The sequence below is a fragment of the Belonocnema kinseyi genome, chromosome 10 (assembly GCF_010883055.1).
Source record: "Belonocnema kinseyi isolate 2016_QV_RU_SX_M_011 chromosome 10, B_treatae_v1, whole genome shotgun sequence".
Lineage (NCBI taxonomy): Eukaryota > Metazoa > Arthropoda > Insecta > Hymenoptera > Cynipidae > Belonocnema > Belonocnema kinseyi.
In genome coordinates this window covers 81,660,307-81,677,274 of record NC_046666.1, presented here as the reverse complement: position 1 = coordinate 81,677,274, position 16,968 = coordinate 81,660,307, and the positions used below count along the sequence as shown (strand labels likewise).

The 16,968-nt window shown below is 30.5% G+C and overlaps 1 protein-coding gene across 1 annotated transcript in view; it reads left to right on the top strand.

The window, feature by feature from the left end:
• Positions 1-16,968, top strand: part of LOC117181441 (muscle M-line assembly protein unc-89-like) — a 21,945-nt gene that overhangs the window by 1,001 nt on the left and 3,976 nt on the right. The window contains exons 2-6 of the mRNA XM_033374093.1: positions 4,116-4,214; positions 4,783-4,875; positions 7,736-7,906; positions 9,729-13,520; positions 14,091-15,147. Coding sequence (XP_033229984.1) covers positions 4,116-4,214; positions 4,783-4,875; positions 7,736-7,906; positions 9,729-13,520; positions 14,091-15,147 — 5,212 coding nt within the window. The remainder of the gene's footprint in view (positions 1-4,115; positions 4,215-4,782; positions 4,876-7,735; positions 7,907-9,728; positions 13,521-14,090; positions 15,148-16,968) is intronic.

The window sequence follows — 16,968 nt, the reverse complement described above, 5'->3', positions numbered from 1 at the left end:
TTAAATACTTCTGTCGATCACGCAGTGTTATTTCCAAACTTTCAATTAATAATTCTTTATTTAATTTTACATATCTTCATTTTATAAATTTAGTTAATTACCGGTCAAACATTGTTTGACCGGGAATTGTATACATTTTTAGAAAAAAAAAATGGTTCAATTGTTATCCTTTTCAATTATGAGATCATTCAGTTTTTAATGCGTAATTCGAACATCTTTCACTTAAAAAATTTTCCATTTTAGGTTTTAATTTTTAAGCTTACAGTTTAATTTAAAGAATTTTAAAATGTAGTTTCAAAGACTTAACGAATTAAACATTAGAAGCAGCCCCTTGCCACTTTTCTGGAGGGCTGTGGAAAATATATGTCATGAGAGTTGACGGTGGCCGTGTGGCGGCGCCAGCTATGCAGTTGGCCTAGAATTCCAATATTATACAGCGAAAGTGTTAAAAAAATATTTTTCAAATGAAAATAATTTTATAATAGTTGTGGGTAAAAGATAATAATTTTTACGATTTTTTATTACCTTCTGAATAAAAAGTAATTAGCGAAAATCGTAAAATTCACTGCTTTTAGACGTAAAACACAATGCATTTTTACTAACCAAAACAAATCATTATTTATGCGCAATGAAATTAAACATATCATTATTTGTGTAATTTTAAAATATCCGAAAATAAAATAGTCTAAATTTTATAACATTTTTTATTATATGATATAATATATAGATAATATAATATTTATTTTATTTATTAATTTAAATTCATTTTCGTCTTTGAAATATTTTAATAAACCAATTATGTGTTTTAATGAACACAATTTGCTTCCTTATTTATTAATATTATATGTTATTTCAAGTTCAAAAAATGAACCTTGTTAAAATGATTTATAAAATGGAGGAAAATATGCTAATATTAATTATAACTAATTTTGGAAAAGAACTCGAGGTGAACTTTTGATACAAGTATTTCGGGTTTTCTCTATTTGACAATATAAATTTAAAGTTTAATGTTTTCCTTTTTCTCTGTAGGTCAAAGTTGCATTTCTTATTTAATTCTAATGCTGCATCGCTTATTTTATTCCTTAAAAGGTTTTCTGAAAATCTCATTGGATTATATAATCCCTAAATAAAATTTTTCATCTAAAAACGTATCGATGAGATTTGCGGAGAATCTTTTCAGGAATAAAATAAGCCCTACAGCATTATGATTGAATAACAGTTGCAACTTTTACCTAAAGTGAGAGAGAAAAACATTAAACTGTAAAAACTACTGTTAAATAAACAATGAAAATCGTAAAATATTTATTTTAAAAGTTCACCTCAAGTTCTTTAAAAAAAAAACAGTTATAATTAACAATAAAATATTTTCTTCGATTTTATAAATCATTTTTAACAACGTTTATTTTTTACCTTGAAATAACTTTAGTTCATGTTTGTTTTAAAAGCAATTATACTTAAAATTCCCTTTCCTTCTTAAATCTTAGGCTATATTTCATGAAAATAGTTATGACGAAACAAAAATTTTTTTAATGAATTCATTAACATTAATTAAATTTTGTTGACTATGTTATTTTAGTTCATTTTTTAAAACTTGAAATTTTTTAAAACTAACATTTTTTTAAATTCTGCAAAATAAAAAAAATGAACTGGAATCTTCCAGAAAATAACTTTAAATTTTCCTAATAATCCAGAGAATATTGTTTGATTTTTTAAAAACCTTTCCAAATTCATAAAAACCTTTTTTATAAAATTATAAAAATCTACATTTTTCTCCAAATTTGTATAATTATCAAATTAAACGTTTAAAAAATGTTTTTATTATATCTGAACGTTCTAAATGTCTTTTAAAATTTTTCCAATCCAGCTTCCTTTTTGTAAATCTTCAACAATGTACATCTTCTTCAAAACAAAAACATCATTAAAAATGTTAACAGGAATCTTGGGACAATTTTATTGTTCTCCTAAAACCTTTAAAAATTCTTAAAAGGCTTCTCATTTTTTGTTCTAAATCATCAAAAATGTACGTTTCGTTTTAAATTTTTGGGAATCTCCTCAAGATTTTAATTATTTTCTATTCTTTTCAAAACTACTGAAACATCTACAAATAAAAAAAAATTCATCCGAAAAAATTGTTTCAAATCTTTCAGATTTTTTTTCGACATATTTTAAAATCTTCAAAACTTAAAATTAACCTTTTAAAATAAAATCTGAATCATTTTGAATTTTCCCAGAGTCTTTTTCGACGTTTAGTAGCAAAATATAAGAAAGGTACTATAAAATTATAAAAAATGCATGAAATTTCATCCACCATAAGCTTCATTCTATTTATTACATTAAAGTCATCAAAAATTGTAAAATAATTTATATCGTCATTAAATTATTCTTTAAAAAACATAATTTAAACATTTAAAATGAAAATATATATTTATCAATCATTCTTTTCTGTATATTCGATTAAAATAATTATTATCAAGAATTCAAAACCTAACTGCACTGATAGACGAGAATTTGTAAATTATTTTGAAAACTTGGTTTCTGTGTGGCGATTTCTTATTTAGAATAAGATACTTTAGTTCATGTTTAATTCAAAAACAAATATAATAAAAATTCCCTTTTTGTCCTAAATCTTAAGCTATATTTCATGAACAGAGTTGTGCCGAAAAGCAATTTTGTGAATGAATTTATTAAAATTAATTAAATTTCTTTACTATTTATAATTTTAGTTCATTTTTTAAAACTTGAAAATATATTAAGATATCATTTTTTATTATCTATTAAATAATGCCCAATACTCACAGTTAATATTAACAAAAAATAATATTTTTTAAAAGAGAAAAACTTTAACAACAAAACAGTATACCTATACACTTTATATGTAACACCATAGCCACAAACACTACAGTTTGATATCGTCCCTAAAAATAGCATTTGCCATTATTTAACAATATCTAGATCATTTGGTAGTTTGAAAAGATGAATTTTGTTATCTTTTCCTGCTCTCAATTACTTTTTATCCCGATTTACAGTAAAAACAAACGCACTTCGCGATTTTTGTTCAAAATTTCAACACTGCGGATATTTGATCTAAAAGCAGTTTTTTCAGTTTTCTTTCGCTTAGAAAATGGAAAATGTCGAAAACATCACTCAAAACATTCAAAGATTATTTAACACTGTTAGTAAATTACTTTTAATGTGTTATTAAATTTAACGTTATAATTTTGTCATGCATTTGCAACAATCATAGGCCATCTGCATAGCTGGCGTCGCCGCACGCCACCGTCCACACATTGTACATTTTCAACTTTGAAATAATTACAAATAATTGAAACGAAGTGTACGATTTCGAACAAAAAATGTTAAAGTTGTTTAAGAATTGTGGAAGGCTGCAAAAGAATAAACAACATTTCTTTAAGGTTCCTAGGTAAATTTAAAGTGTTTTTTTATTTTGAAAAATTAATTTCAAGAGAATATTTAAAAAGATTTAGAAAGATTTACAAAATTTTCAAAAATAAATTGGAAAATTTTAATGATTTTTTTTTTGACAGGATTAAAAAAAGGAAAATTTTTCAATAATTTAAACAGAAGTTTTGAAAAGATTAAAAAAATTATATACAATTTGAAAAATATAAAAGATGACTTTTCAAGATTTTGAACCATTTTAAGGGTTTTTATAATTTTTTTATTGAAAACGATTTATCTTGTGATTTAAGACGTGTTCAGTTTATAAAAAAATGTAATCGTTCAATCTTTTATTTCTTCTTGCTTAAAATTGCTTAAAATAATATAATTTGGAAAAAATTTTAATTCATTGATTGACTCTTCAATTTAGAGCCTTGAAAATTATTACGTGAATTTATATTTTTGTAACTGAATCTGAATTTTTGAACTCTACAATTTAAAAGAGTTAAAAAAAATTTAATTTGGCATTTGAACTGCATTTAATAAAAAAAATTAATTTGATAATTGTTAGCAGCTTCCATTTTATATGTGTAAATTATTAAGCATTTGTCTGATTGATTATACTTATTTATAATAAGCTTGGCATTTTGAATAGATAAAATCAAATTAATTGCCTCTCGATTTCAGGTTTTTATCGTTAATAATTTGGTTTTCAGGTCGGAGTTTTAATTGTTGGTGATACAGAGTATCCCATTTTCACCGGAACAAATACCATTGGTCGGCATGCGTCAAATAATATTGTTCTCAAGGATTCGGTAAGTATTTTAATTCAAAAGTGATGTTTATACCAAAATAACCATATTTTGTATCTTTGTTTTAAAGAATACAAATATATACTCAATAATCAGATTAATTATTACCACATTGTCACTACATATGGGTATAAGGATTTTCTTTTTTGATACAACAGGGTGCCTGCTTTGCGGGAATTTAAGGGAGTCCGGGAATTGACCTTCATTTTATTTTGGATGCGGGAAGTGTATTCCATTTCCTTATCATTTTTTGTTTTCCCTTTGAGCTACCTGCGCAACTTTTTTTTTCCTTAAAATTAAAATTCTTAAAAGATATTTAAAAATATATTCTAAAAGTAAATTGTAATATTCCAATCGTGCAAATTACGTATGTCACAACCCACTTTGCATTGCATGTATGCTGCTATCGTATGAGAAACCGTATATTTATAACCAGGAAAACATGGGAATTTCGGGGAAATAATTCAGTAGACACCCTGTACAGATATTGTGGAATTTTTTGAACATTTATCAAAAGAGATTATTTAATTGTTTTTTATACGAATTTGACGAAGTTATTTAAACATTACAGACTATTTCTAAACATCATGCAGAAATCGAAGGACGGCGAAAAAATTCCTTTATTTGTGATTTGAAATCATGCAATACGACTGTCCTCAATAAAGTAAGTTAATTTTTATTAATAAATTCTCAACTAATAAAAAAAATTATACTTCATTAAAGAAAAGTTAGGATTAAGTTAATTTCTAAATTATTAAAAGTTATTCTATATAGCTTGAGAGCTGAAAAAAGTCGAGAAAATTGTGTATCGTTCCTGAAAAATATGTAAATTCAGAGATTTGAGGAGCCGTATGCAAACAGTAGATCGACGGGTGAGTGGCAGAACGTAGTGTCTGATTTTTGTTTCAAGAGACGTCGCATCTCACCACGGTTCCAATACATGTCGTATATAGCTTGTGGTTGAACAGACGTAGTATTTCGCTCGCAGATTCAAAAGACGCCGTACATCGCCCGCTGTTTACGAGGCGTCGTATCTTGTTCACAGTTTAAGGAACGTATCTCACAAATTTATAATTTTTCAGACTATATCAAATTACCAATAAAACGGCCTAATATACTTTATTTAAAAAATAACTTATAAAATATTTGTAAATAATTATTTAAAATTAATAATGCTGCTGGCAATGAAGAATAGCTGCCAAAATGAGATACAAAATATATTTCTGAAAACCCTACGGCTATAACTTTACATAGTGGCCGATTACGGAATCCAGCTAGAAATTCACGCTATATTTTTTCTCCTTTTCAAGTAACTAGTATGCATCCAAGTGTCCAGGTTGGTCGTCTGCGGAGCCCAGTTGGTGCGCTACATATTTTTTTCTATTTTAAGTACCTGGTGTGTAATTGTAACATTATTTACTTATATTTAACTGAATATAATCTAGAAAATAAATCAAGAAACTGGTTACCCAATACAAAACGAGAGGTTCTTCAACAAAAAAACTGTTATGAATTTTTCGAGGCTCTCGTTTAGAATACATTTGTTTATGTGATTTTTCCATAATATTTAAATTGTGTTAAGGCTGCTGAACACTGTTAGAGGTAGGTTTCGTAAGTAACTGAATGAGTGAGTATGCATGTGTGTGTGTGCATGTGTGCCTTTAAAAAGACACACACGCACTTTTCAAACGAATCTTTTTAATACTTTAACCTTTCTTTAAATACGTATAACTTTTAGTATATTTACCCATTTTTAAACACAGAACAGATACAAAATTACACACAAAAAATGCACTTAATTTTCATTATTAAAACCTTATCAGTAACACTCTTATTAAAAGAGTACCAATTTGAAATGTGGTACAGATTTTCGATTAATTAAGTTACTAATCTTAAATAAGATACGACGCCTCGCAAACAGCGGCGATGTACGACATCTTCTGAACAGTGAATGAGATACGACATTTTCTGAACCGCGAGAAAGGCACGACGTCTCTTAGGCGGCCAACGAGATACGACGTCTTTTTAATCTGCGAGCGAAATACTACGCCTGTTCAGGCACAAGCTAGATACGACATGTATTGGAACCGTTGCGAGATACGTCTCTTAAAAAAAAATCAGACACTACGTTCTTCCACTCACCTGTCGAGTAGTGAGACTTATTTCAGGATTCTGTATCTCTTTTTTGCATCCGGCACCTCAATTCTACATTTTATTGATGCTTTTCATAGTCAGACAATTTTTGATATACCCTTGGAACATTTGTATGAATTTAATTTTCATAGAAAGGAAATAAATGTAAAATTATCAATATTATAAATAAAACCGGGTTTCCACTGAACCGGGATTTTAACGAGAATTTTTTGAGATCAAGAAAAATCGGGAAATTTCAGCGACCATTATTTTGAGTCCGGAATTTTCTGTAGAAAACCACTTTCAACGTTATTAATGGGTTGAATTTAAGTTAACTATAAATTTAAAAAGATTGAAGTATAATAAAGTATGAACCATTTTCAATCTTTTCGAAATTGTACTAATTCAAATCGAAAGATTTAACAGCTATTGTTTCGTTATTCTAACAAAATATTTTAATTTTTAAAGAGTATCCAAATTTTGAATTATGTCTTTTTAAAACAATTCACCTGTGTTAAAAACAACATTTTTTATAGCAAAAAAGTAATTTTCTTCGATTCGCCCTATGATAGTTTGCCCCATATGAAGATCTTTGTGAATTTTCAAAACAAAAATTAAACTTCACTTTGATACCAAACCAACAATTTTTTGTTGGCGCAAATTATTTTCTGTTTTCAAACAACTTTTTAATCATAATTATAAAACACGAAAAAATTAAGTTTTAAATAAAAAAATTCTAATGGATTAAAGGTTTGAAAAAAAAACTTAAAAATTTAGCAGTATTTGATAGTTTATGTAGAATGCCTAATTCTGAATAAAGTGTACAAACTTAAAAAATTTAAAATTAATGGTTTCAAAATTGTGTGGTTTTAAATTGTTTAAAATTTAATTAGTTTGAATTAGAAGGCTCGACAGTGAAATGTTTTTTTTTAATAATTGTGAAATAATAAAGTTTAAAGGATTCCAGCATTAAAATACTCAAATAGTATTTCGAATTTTGACTTGAAATTTGCAGGTTATAATTCTTAAAGAGTTATAGGTTCGAATAAGGTGATAAAAAAAATTCGATTTTTTGACCCTGAGAATGAGGAGGGCACCCTTAAATTAGAATGATTCCTTCTATTTTATATCTATAAGTAATTGAACGTTTGACGTTAATGTCGCTGAATTTTAAACGTTTCAAGTTTTTATTTGATATATTTCAAGCTCAGCAGAATTTCAATTTTCAGTTTAATTTTTATTATTTTAAATTAAACAAGCGATATCTTGAAAACTAGAATTTCAACATTTTAATGCCCGAGAAAAATTTGTATAACCCGGGAAAAACTCGGCAATTTTTTCGAATTTTAACGGCCACCATGTAAAATTAAATATTTACTTGTTGATTGTAGGAGAAGTTGCTGCCGAATCGACTTTTCGAGTTATCCGATGGCGCTTCGCTTCGAATCGGGTCGATTTCAGCAATTTACAGAAAACTGAGCTGCTTAAATGAGAGTGTTTTAAAAACTCCAGCCGCGGCAAGGTGCAACGAGATAATTGCGAATACTCCTGATTCTGTATTGGTAGGTATCCAAACTTTTAATACTTTTACCTTTTATCAGCACATATTACAGAGCCCGGACTCACTTCACTATTGACAATTTTTGACATTTTTTTTTAGCGATACGTTTTGAAGAAAATTAATTCAAAATTCTATCATTTTAAATTGTAACACTTATTTATTGAACATTTTAAAATCGAAGAACGGAACTTGCCTCTCAAGAGTTTTCTAACAGGTTTTGAATTTGAATTATAAAAGTACATAATCTTATAGGACATTTAATTTTGCATCTTTTCTCTGGACAAAAAAGTTTGGGCTTTTTCCGTTTTCGCAGTTGAAAATTGTTTAAAACAAAGTTATGGCTTTTTACCTGAAACCTTTCCTAAATAATGCAATGTAGTCGAGCGGATTTTGAGCAACGAAAAACCTCCAGCGAAAAAGTTGTTCAGAATGGTATAGATATGTTTCCTGTGGAATGAATTATTCAAAATAATTCATCATTAAGAATATAAATAATTTTTGGAAGATATTATTACTTTTTTGAGGCGTGTCAGCTTCCGACTTTTTACTTTTAATTAATTAAAATTTGACATTTAGCAGTTCCTTCGGAAAATACTTTTTGAAAAACGAGAACAACTATTTGTCCGAAGTAATAGCTAAAAATCGAATTTTATTGCTTTCATTGATTAAAATATAAAAACTCGGACGTTCGCATGCTTTAAAATGGCAATAACATCTTACAAAAATTATTTATATTATACTCACATTGATCAGAAAGGGTACAGTTGTCACATTGGAGAAATACTTATAGTACTTCATTGTAAAAAAGTAGCTAAACAATATACTTGACTGGGTACTGCTAAACAGCAACCGGCTAAACCCAGAGTCGGGTGTAAAATAAAGAAAGGTGTAAACGCCATCGCTTTAAAACACCGAAGTATTTAAATTTATTGCATTTAGAGGAAACTTATTGGAATTAGTGAAGTAAGAATTAATTTTCAAATCTTTTCTTTATCTTTGATAATATATCTAATCGGAGTTTGATTAGTTTAATTTTCTGCGATTATTCTACTATAATGATATTTTTCTCTTCTACAATTTTTTAATCGTTCTGGAATGTAGCTGTCGCTGTGAGGTTTAGAATATTTTTTCACCTTTGAAAAAATATAGAAAAAACGTGGAACCTGAAAATGAAAATTCTTTAGAAACCCTAGTAAGAATGAATTTAATTAAGAAGTTTCCTACCAAATTTCATGAAATGATAAGAAAATAGCACTTCTATAAACTAAGTTCAGAATTTACACAATGGAATCTTTTACAAATTCAAAAAACTTACATACCAGGCGAAATTTATAATCTTTATTGATAAAAGAAGAAATTTTTTGAAATTTTATGTGACTTATACCACTTATTTATCATGTAAGTTTATTATTTAAAAAAATGTATTTCACTATGTTGCTAATATTTTCCCAATTTTACGTCACTATTGACACCATTTTTTTTCGTTGAAGTGAGGCCGATTTCTGATATTAAGAAACCCTTCTATTATATATTGTAGGTTTCACAATATCAGTCTAACGCTTGTTATCTGCTGTTATTTTGCGTTCTTATAACATTATATTGGTATTATCTCGAGTTCTTAAGACTCGGAATCTTATCTCTGGAAAAGCTTGATTAGAACTATTAGATTGAACTACTCGAACAAATTATTTATCGCATTCTCTGGCATATCGACTTTTCACAATCAGCCAAGCCAGAACTTTGAGATGTTTATTACTCCATTTTACGTAAGAACTATAGACCACTCTTCTTAAGACTATTCACCACTCAATCAATTTGTACAGAATACCACCGACGATGATTCCTCCGTAGTTTATGGAACTCAGAAAAATTCAGCAGGCCCATCCGATTTCCTCCGACCTTCTCTCCCATCTCAGCGTGTCGAGTTCAATCGGAGAAACTTGAGTCTTGAGTTCCTCAGCGACGATAGTTTGCTTAATTCCGAAACTGGATCTACCAGTATTTACGAACAGGAAACTCAGGCATTTCCGCAACCGAAGAAGATCAACGCTTCCGGAGTTCATGGTCTGGATAGCAAAGAATATCCAGTCAACAAACCGAGCTTTTCAAATCAAACATCTTTAGAAAATTCTCAAAAAATTCTTGAAGCCGATACACAAGCTGTTCCATTAATTTCTAAATCTATAAATGCTGATGCCGAAAATTTATTTACCGATGATGATATCATTCTTGAAGCTAACACACAGGCGGTCTCAGTAAACTTGAAAGCGCAAAATGAAAATTTAAGTCAAGGTTGCGAAATTGAGGACGAAGGTATTTTCAGTTCCTCGACCCAGAAAGTTTCTTCAAATTCTGATAAGATTCACCAAGAAGCAACTCAGGCTTTTGCTTTTAAAAGTCCCGTTTCTCACTCGAAGAAATTAAATAAATATTCAGAATCATCGGAAGAAATTTCAGAGGATGCGTCAGTATCTACAAAGTCTGCCAATATCCATGAAGAAGCGACACAGGCTTGTCCACTCGAAAGTCCTAAAAGTAGTAAATCGGACAAGTTTGAAGATAAGATGATTATTGAAGATTCCGATACTGACGAAGAGGGAATTTTCGAAGAAGCGACTCAGAAAGTTCCTGCAAGTCGCAAAATCTACGAAGAACCGACGCAACTTGTTGCAGTTGAGAATCCGATTAAGACCAGAATTTTGAGAAGAGCTTCGAGAACTGAAGATTCGGATACAGACGAGGAGGGCATTTTTGAAAATTCTACTCATAAATACACTGCGTCCTCTCCGAAAAAAATTCACGAAGAAGCTACACAGGCTATGATTGTCAATGTGAAAAGTCCGATTTTGAATTTTAAAGTTGCGAAAACAGATTCAAATTTAAATGATTCGGATACAGATGAAGAAGGAATTTTTGAGAAGTCAACACAGGCAGTGAGTCCGGACAAGTCAGATTTTAAATCTGATTTGAGTGTAATGTCTTTTTCGAAATCGAACAGAATTTCGGCCGAGCCTGAATCCAATATCCCAATTGATTCCAAAACTGATGAGGAAAATGTCAGCAAACCCGAGCAAAAATATTCGCCAAATAAAGAGATTGAAAATTTAAATATTTCTGGATCTAAAATTGCAACGTATTTAAAGGTTAATTTAAGTTTGAATGAATTCGGTACTGATGATGAAAGGAGTTTCAGGGGATTTCTGGGTCACAAAGAAAATTCCGAGTCTAAAGAAATCGAGGAAAAGATAGTGACAGACAAAAAATTAAGTAGTCCAGTAGTTGAAATTTCCCAAACGGCCGATGCGAAACCAGAAGATTCTGATACTGACGACGAGGGTATTCATAAAAAAAAGCTTGAGGACCAGAATCAATCAAACACTTCAATTCAGAAAGAAAATATAGTGGAATCTGATAATTGTGAGCTTGAGAGTAAAGATCCGAAGTCTGCATCAAAAAATTCTGCCGAGGATTCAGAGACTGATGATGAGGGTATTTTTCAAGAGAAAGAAGCCAGTACCAAGGATTTTCAAGAAAATAATTCGAGGACTTCAGTTCCAGAAAATGTATCGGTTTCTGAAAATTCTAAGTCTGTAGCTGAAAATAGTGGCAAGGTGGATTCAAAAATTTTCGAGGATTCCGAGACTGATGATGAGGGTATTTTTCAAAAAGAAGAATACAGTACCAAGCAATTTACAGAGAAGAAATCGGAGACAATTCAAAGAGAAGAATGTCAGGAATCTAAACATTTTAATTCTGAATCTAAAGATTCGTCTGCATCCAAACATTCGAAGTCTGAATCCGAAATCTCTGCAGAGGCTAACTCCAAAAATACCGATGATTCAGAAACTGAGTTTATTTTTCAAAAAAGAGTATCCATTGTCAAGAAATACAAGCGAAAGAAGCAATTAAAGCCTCCAACTCAGAAGGAAAAACTTAATGAATCTGATTCTCAATCGGAGTTAAAAATTTCTATGTTTGATCTTGAAATGTCTGGAAAGGATTCGTTAGAAATTTCTAAACTTGAACTTAAAATTTCCGGAAAGGATTCGAAAACTGATGAAGATTCCGAAACTGACGACGAGGGTATTTTTGAAAATGAATCTACCAACGTAGTACATGAAAAGAAATCTACCACTCTTCAGGAAGAAGAAATGCCTAAATCTGAAAATGCAAAAACTGAAATTAAAATTCCCTCAAAGCATTCTGAAACTGTAGACGATTCCGAAACCGACGATGAAGGCATTTTTCAAAAAAAAGAAGCCAAGGTGAATAAATATGAGAAAAACAATGAATTAAAGACTCCAGCTCAGAAAGAGTCAAAACTTAATATCTCCGAAAATTATTTGAAAACCGCGGAGCATTCTGAACCTGAAAACGAGGTTATTTTTCGAAAAAAAGAATCTAATATCAACGAGCTTAAGGAAAAGAAAGCGACTCCCATTCAGAAAGAAAAAGCACCCTCAAAGCCTTCAACGAGTAAAGAAGCAAATCAAAAAGTAAATCCACCACATAGTGAAATTGATGATGATGGTCCTACTCAAATTATATCATTCCATTTATCTGAAAGTGAATGTTTCAGCTTAAGAAACAGGAATATTGCAGAAGTCGACGAAATGGCACCGACTCAACTCCTCGAAGATTTTGAAGCCTCGAAGATGAAAACTCCTGAAAATAAAACAAGTTCTGGCAGTAAAACTTTTGGCAATGTATCGAATTCTGAAAGAGAAATTGTTGCTTTAAGAAACGATATCGACGAAATGGCACCGACTCAACTTCTCCAAGATTTTGAGGCCTCGAAGATGAACATTTCTAAAAAGAAAACCAATTCTAGTAGTAAAACTTTGGGTAATGATTCGAATTCTGACAGAGAAAATTTTGGTTCAAGAAACGCGAGTATTGAAGATATCGACGAAATGGCACCGACTCAACTTCTCCCTGATTTTGAATCCCCGATGATGAAAACTCCCGATAATAAAACAAGTATCGGTAGTAAAACTTGTGGTAATGATTCGAATTCTGAGAGAGAAAATGTCGGTTCAAGAAACGCGAGCATTGAAGATATCGACGAAATGGCACCGACTCAACTTCTCCCTGATTTTGAATCCCCGATGATGAAAACTCCCGATAATAAAACAAGTTTCGGTAGTAAAACTTCTGGTAATGATTCGAATTCTGAAAAAGAAAATTTCGGTTCAAGAAACGCTAGTATTGAAGATCTCGACTACGAAATGGCACCCACTCAACTTCTCGAAGATTTTGAAACCTCGAAGATGAAAACTCCTGAAAATAAAACCTCTTCTGGTAGTAAATCGAATTCTAAAAGTCAACCGAATTCTGGAAGAAGGATCAGCAGGAGATCGAATCCAAAAATGCATGACACGATTGAACAAAATCTGAACGAGATGTTTGAAGGTGAAGTTGAAGAAATCGACGAGCCTTCGCAGATGTTGACACAGCAGCTTGAAAATATTCTGGAGGAGAGCCAGGTGAACGAGGAACTTTTGCAGACACCTTCTACTTCCAAAAGAAGAAGCACCCGTCGAATTGAAACCTCTCCCGTGAAAGCGTCTAATTCCTTGTCTGAAAGAAGCTCCAGGTCCAAGAACTCGCCCCAGGTTTGTAATTTTCATTTTAAAGCAAAACCCAAACCATCTTCTGGTTTACAAGTCTCTGTTCCAATAAAAGATAAGGCTTGCAAATCATCAGATGAGAGTGATGATGATTTCGTGCCCTTCTTACCGAAAAAAGTGATAAGGAGCAGTATAAATTTAAAAGAGAGTTCAAATTTAAAGGGTGGTTTAAAATGTCCGGGGAGTCCATCACCTTCTACTTCCTCGGAGTTGTCGATTGGCGAAGGTCTTCTGAAGTCAAGTCCGAGTCTTACAAAAAATCGGAAGGGTCGGAAAGGTCGGAAATTTTTGGAACAGAACAAGCTTGAAGTGAAAAAATCGAAAGGATCGAATTCCATTGAGAAATACCACATACACGAGGAGGTAGAAAAGCTCGCGAGATCGACGAGTCTCGAGGTGGATTCAGATGATGAGGAATTTGAGGAACTTAAACGTATCGCGGATAGGGTTTTGAAAACGGAGAGTGTTTATGTGCAAGATAGGAACGCGTTAAATTCAAAAATTGCGAAAATTGCGAAGGTAGAGAAAGTGGTTGAGCGTCCTTCTGTTTTTCAGGTTGACGCCGATAATTGTTCGCCGAGGATGTCGAAGTTGAATATTATCCGGAGTAAGAAGGAATTAAAAGTGACAAGTCCGTCCCAGAAGAAATCACAGAATGAGAAGGTTTTAAAAGATAAGACTAAAGATACACATCCTCTGAAGAAACGACCTTTAAAAATGAGCGAAGAAGAATCAGATACTTCAACTGGAGGAAGGGGAAAACGTTTGAAGGTTGGAGAGACAGAAGAACTTGAGATTACAACTTTATTTGCTAGGCGATCGCTCCCTTTTGATGGATCTTTAAAGAATAATAAGAAAGCTGTGGTTGAAGAAAAGGAAGAAGTGAAGGAACCAAAGAAGAATCTTAAAGGGAAGGCAAAAGTTAAAGCAAAAAATGTTAATTCTTTTGCTAGTTCTACGCCTACGCTTAACGACTCTGCGGAAGAACCGAAAAGAAGAGGACGTTCAAAAATCCAGAAGGTAAACGATGAAGCTAAAGTTGATTCTACGATTAATGGCAGAGCATCTAAAAGACTAGCGTCGAGTTCCTCGAAGTCGTTTGCTGATGACTCTGGAAACGTTTCAACCTCGGCTAGAGAAAATTTGAAGGTTCCTTCGAAACCGAAGAAAACGAAGCAAGCAAATCTAGTTGCAAATGAGGCTGAAAATGAAGAGAATGAAGTTAAGACTTTAAAGACGAGGAGAGCTAGTAAACGGCAAGTAATTCAGAGTAAAGAGATTATTCGCAACAGCTCTTCGTCAAGTTCCTTGGTGGAAAGTAGTTTTAATGGAACAACGGATTCGAAGAAGGAGAAATTAAAGAAGACTGAACCAAAAAAAACCGCGACTCGCGGGAGGAAAAAGAAGGAAACTACCGATATGGAGGGCATGCCAGCGGATAAGTCGAGTGCAAGTTCCTCGATGATTTCTTTGACTTCTGGTGATGGAAATTCCTCGGCTCTTTCTACACCAACGAGAGCGAAGAGAAGCAAGGTGGCTTCTCCACTTAAACACAAGGTGCTTTTCACTGGAGTCTCTGCTGACAATTACCGGAATTGCCTGAAAACACTGGGTAAGATATTACAATCTTTACTTTAATTTATAACAGGTATTTACTTCAAGCCTGTCAGCGAGTAACTTTTTCACCTTTGGAAGAAATTCCGTTTTAATTTTAAAGTGTACACAGTCATCACAGAGTGTCACCTATTCACCTTTTGTCACCTATTTTATGAATTTGTCACCTTTTTCTGCTATTTTGGGGTTTCTCATCTTTTATCACCTTTTTTCAGTTGAAAAAGTACAATTTTATTCAAAATTTCAACTTGCACACCAAATACAGTTTTTATTATACTTTCCTAATCGACGAATCTTGAACCAAATGACCAAATGATCAAATTTTCAAACAAAAATGATTAAATTTCAACCGGGAAGAGTTGCACTTTCAAAAATAATCTTAAATTTTTAATTTGAAAAGATGAATATTTTACAAGCCAGTTTAATTTTGAAGCAAAGAAGGCGAATTTTGAACTAAAAAATATGACTTTTCTAACAAATGAGGATTTTTACACCAAAAGGATTTATTTTCTATACAAAAATACAAGTGTTTAATAAATCAGTTGAAATTTTGGTAAAAAAGGATTACTTTTTAAGATAATAGTTGAATTTATATTAATTATAGAACAAAAATATATTTTTTTTTTCAAAAAAAATAATTAGCTTTCAATCAAAAAGGATCAATTTTTAACCAAAAAAGATGACTTTTAAACAAAACAGTCAAATTTTCAACTAACCATCAATCGAAATAGATTTTTTGAACCAAGAGGTTAATTTTAAACAAAAAATGTGACTTTAAGAACCTAGTTCAATTTTCAATAAATTAAATAAACTTTCAAACAATTTATAGAATTTTTAACTAAACACCAAAAATATAATAGTAGTCTTTTCAATGAAAATTACTAACTTTGAAATATAAAAGGTGAATTTTCAACAACTAAAAAAAGATTTTTCTATCAAAAGATAAATTTTTAACAACAAAAATATGAATTTTCCACAAAAGTATCAATTTCTGACCAAAAACGATGACTTTTTAAAAAAAAAATCGTTGAATTTTCACAAAAAGTATGTTTTTTAAGTAGAAGAGATTATTTATTAAACAAAAATACAATAATAGACTTTTCAAATAAAAATAATTAATTTTAGATCAAAAAAGATGAATGTTCAACCAAAAAATATGAATTTTCAATTTAAAAAAAAAAATGAATTTTCTGCCAAATATAATTTTTTGTCCAAAAATGATTACTATTTAACAAAAGACTTTAATTTTCAAAAAATAGTTAAATCTTTAACTAAATAGTAGAATTTGTTACCAAAAAGTAGAATTTTGAACCAAAAAATTATTCATTAAAAATTCCACTCCTTGGTTAAAAGTTGCACGAATTTTTTTAAATTTAATTTTTTTTCGTTGATTTATAATTTTATTCAAAAGTTCGTTTTTTTAGTTAAAAAATTAAATTAAAAATTTGTTTGGCAGGTAAACAAGTTTTTTTAAACTATAAATTCAAATATTTTGTGAAAAAGTCAACTGATTAATTGTAAATTAACTTTTTTGTTGTTATTTCATGTTCTTGTTTTTAAAATTAAATTGTTTGATAGAGAATTAGGCTTTTTGGCTTTCAACAAATTGGGTAAAAAATGATGTCTTTTTTTTGTTGAAAGTTCGTCTTTTTTTTGTTGAAAGTTCGTCTTTTTTGGGTAGAAAATCAACTTCTTTTGGTCAACATCTAATCATGTCGAAAATATATACTTTTTGGTCAAATCTGTTTTTTATTTTATTATTGAAGTTTTGTAGTGGAAATACCAACTATACAATGTTTTGATTAAACATTAATCTTTT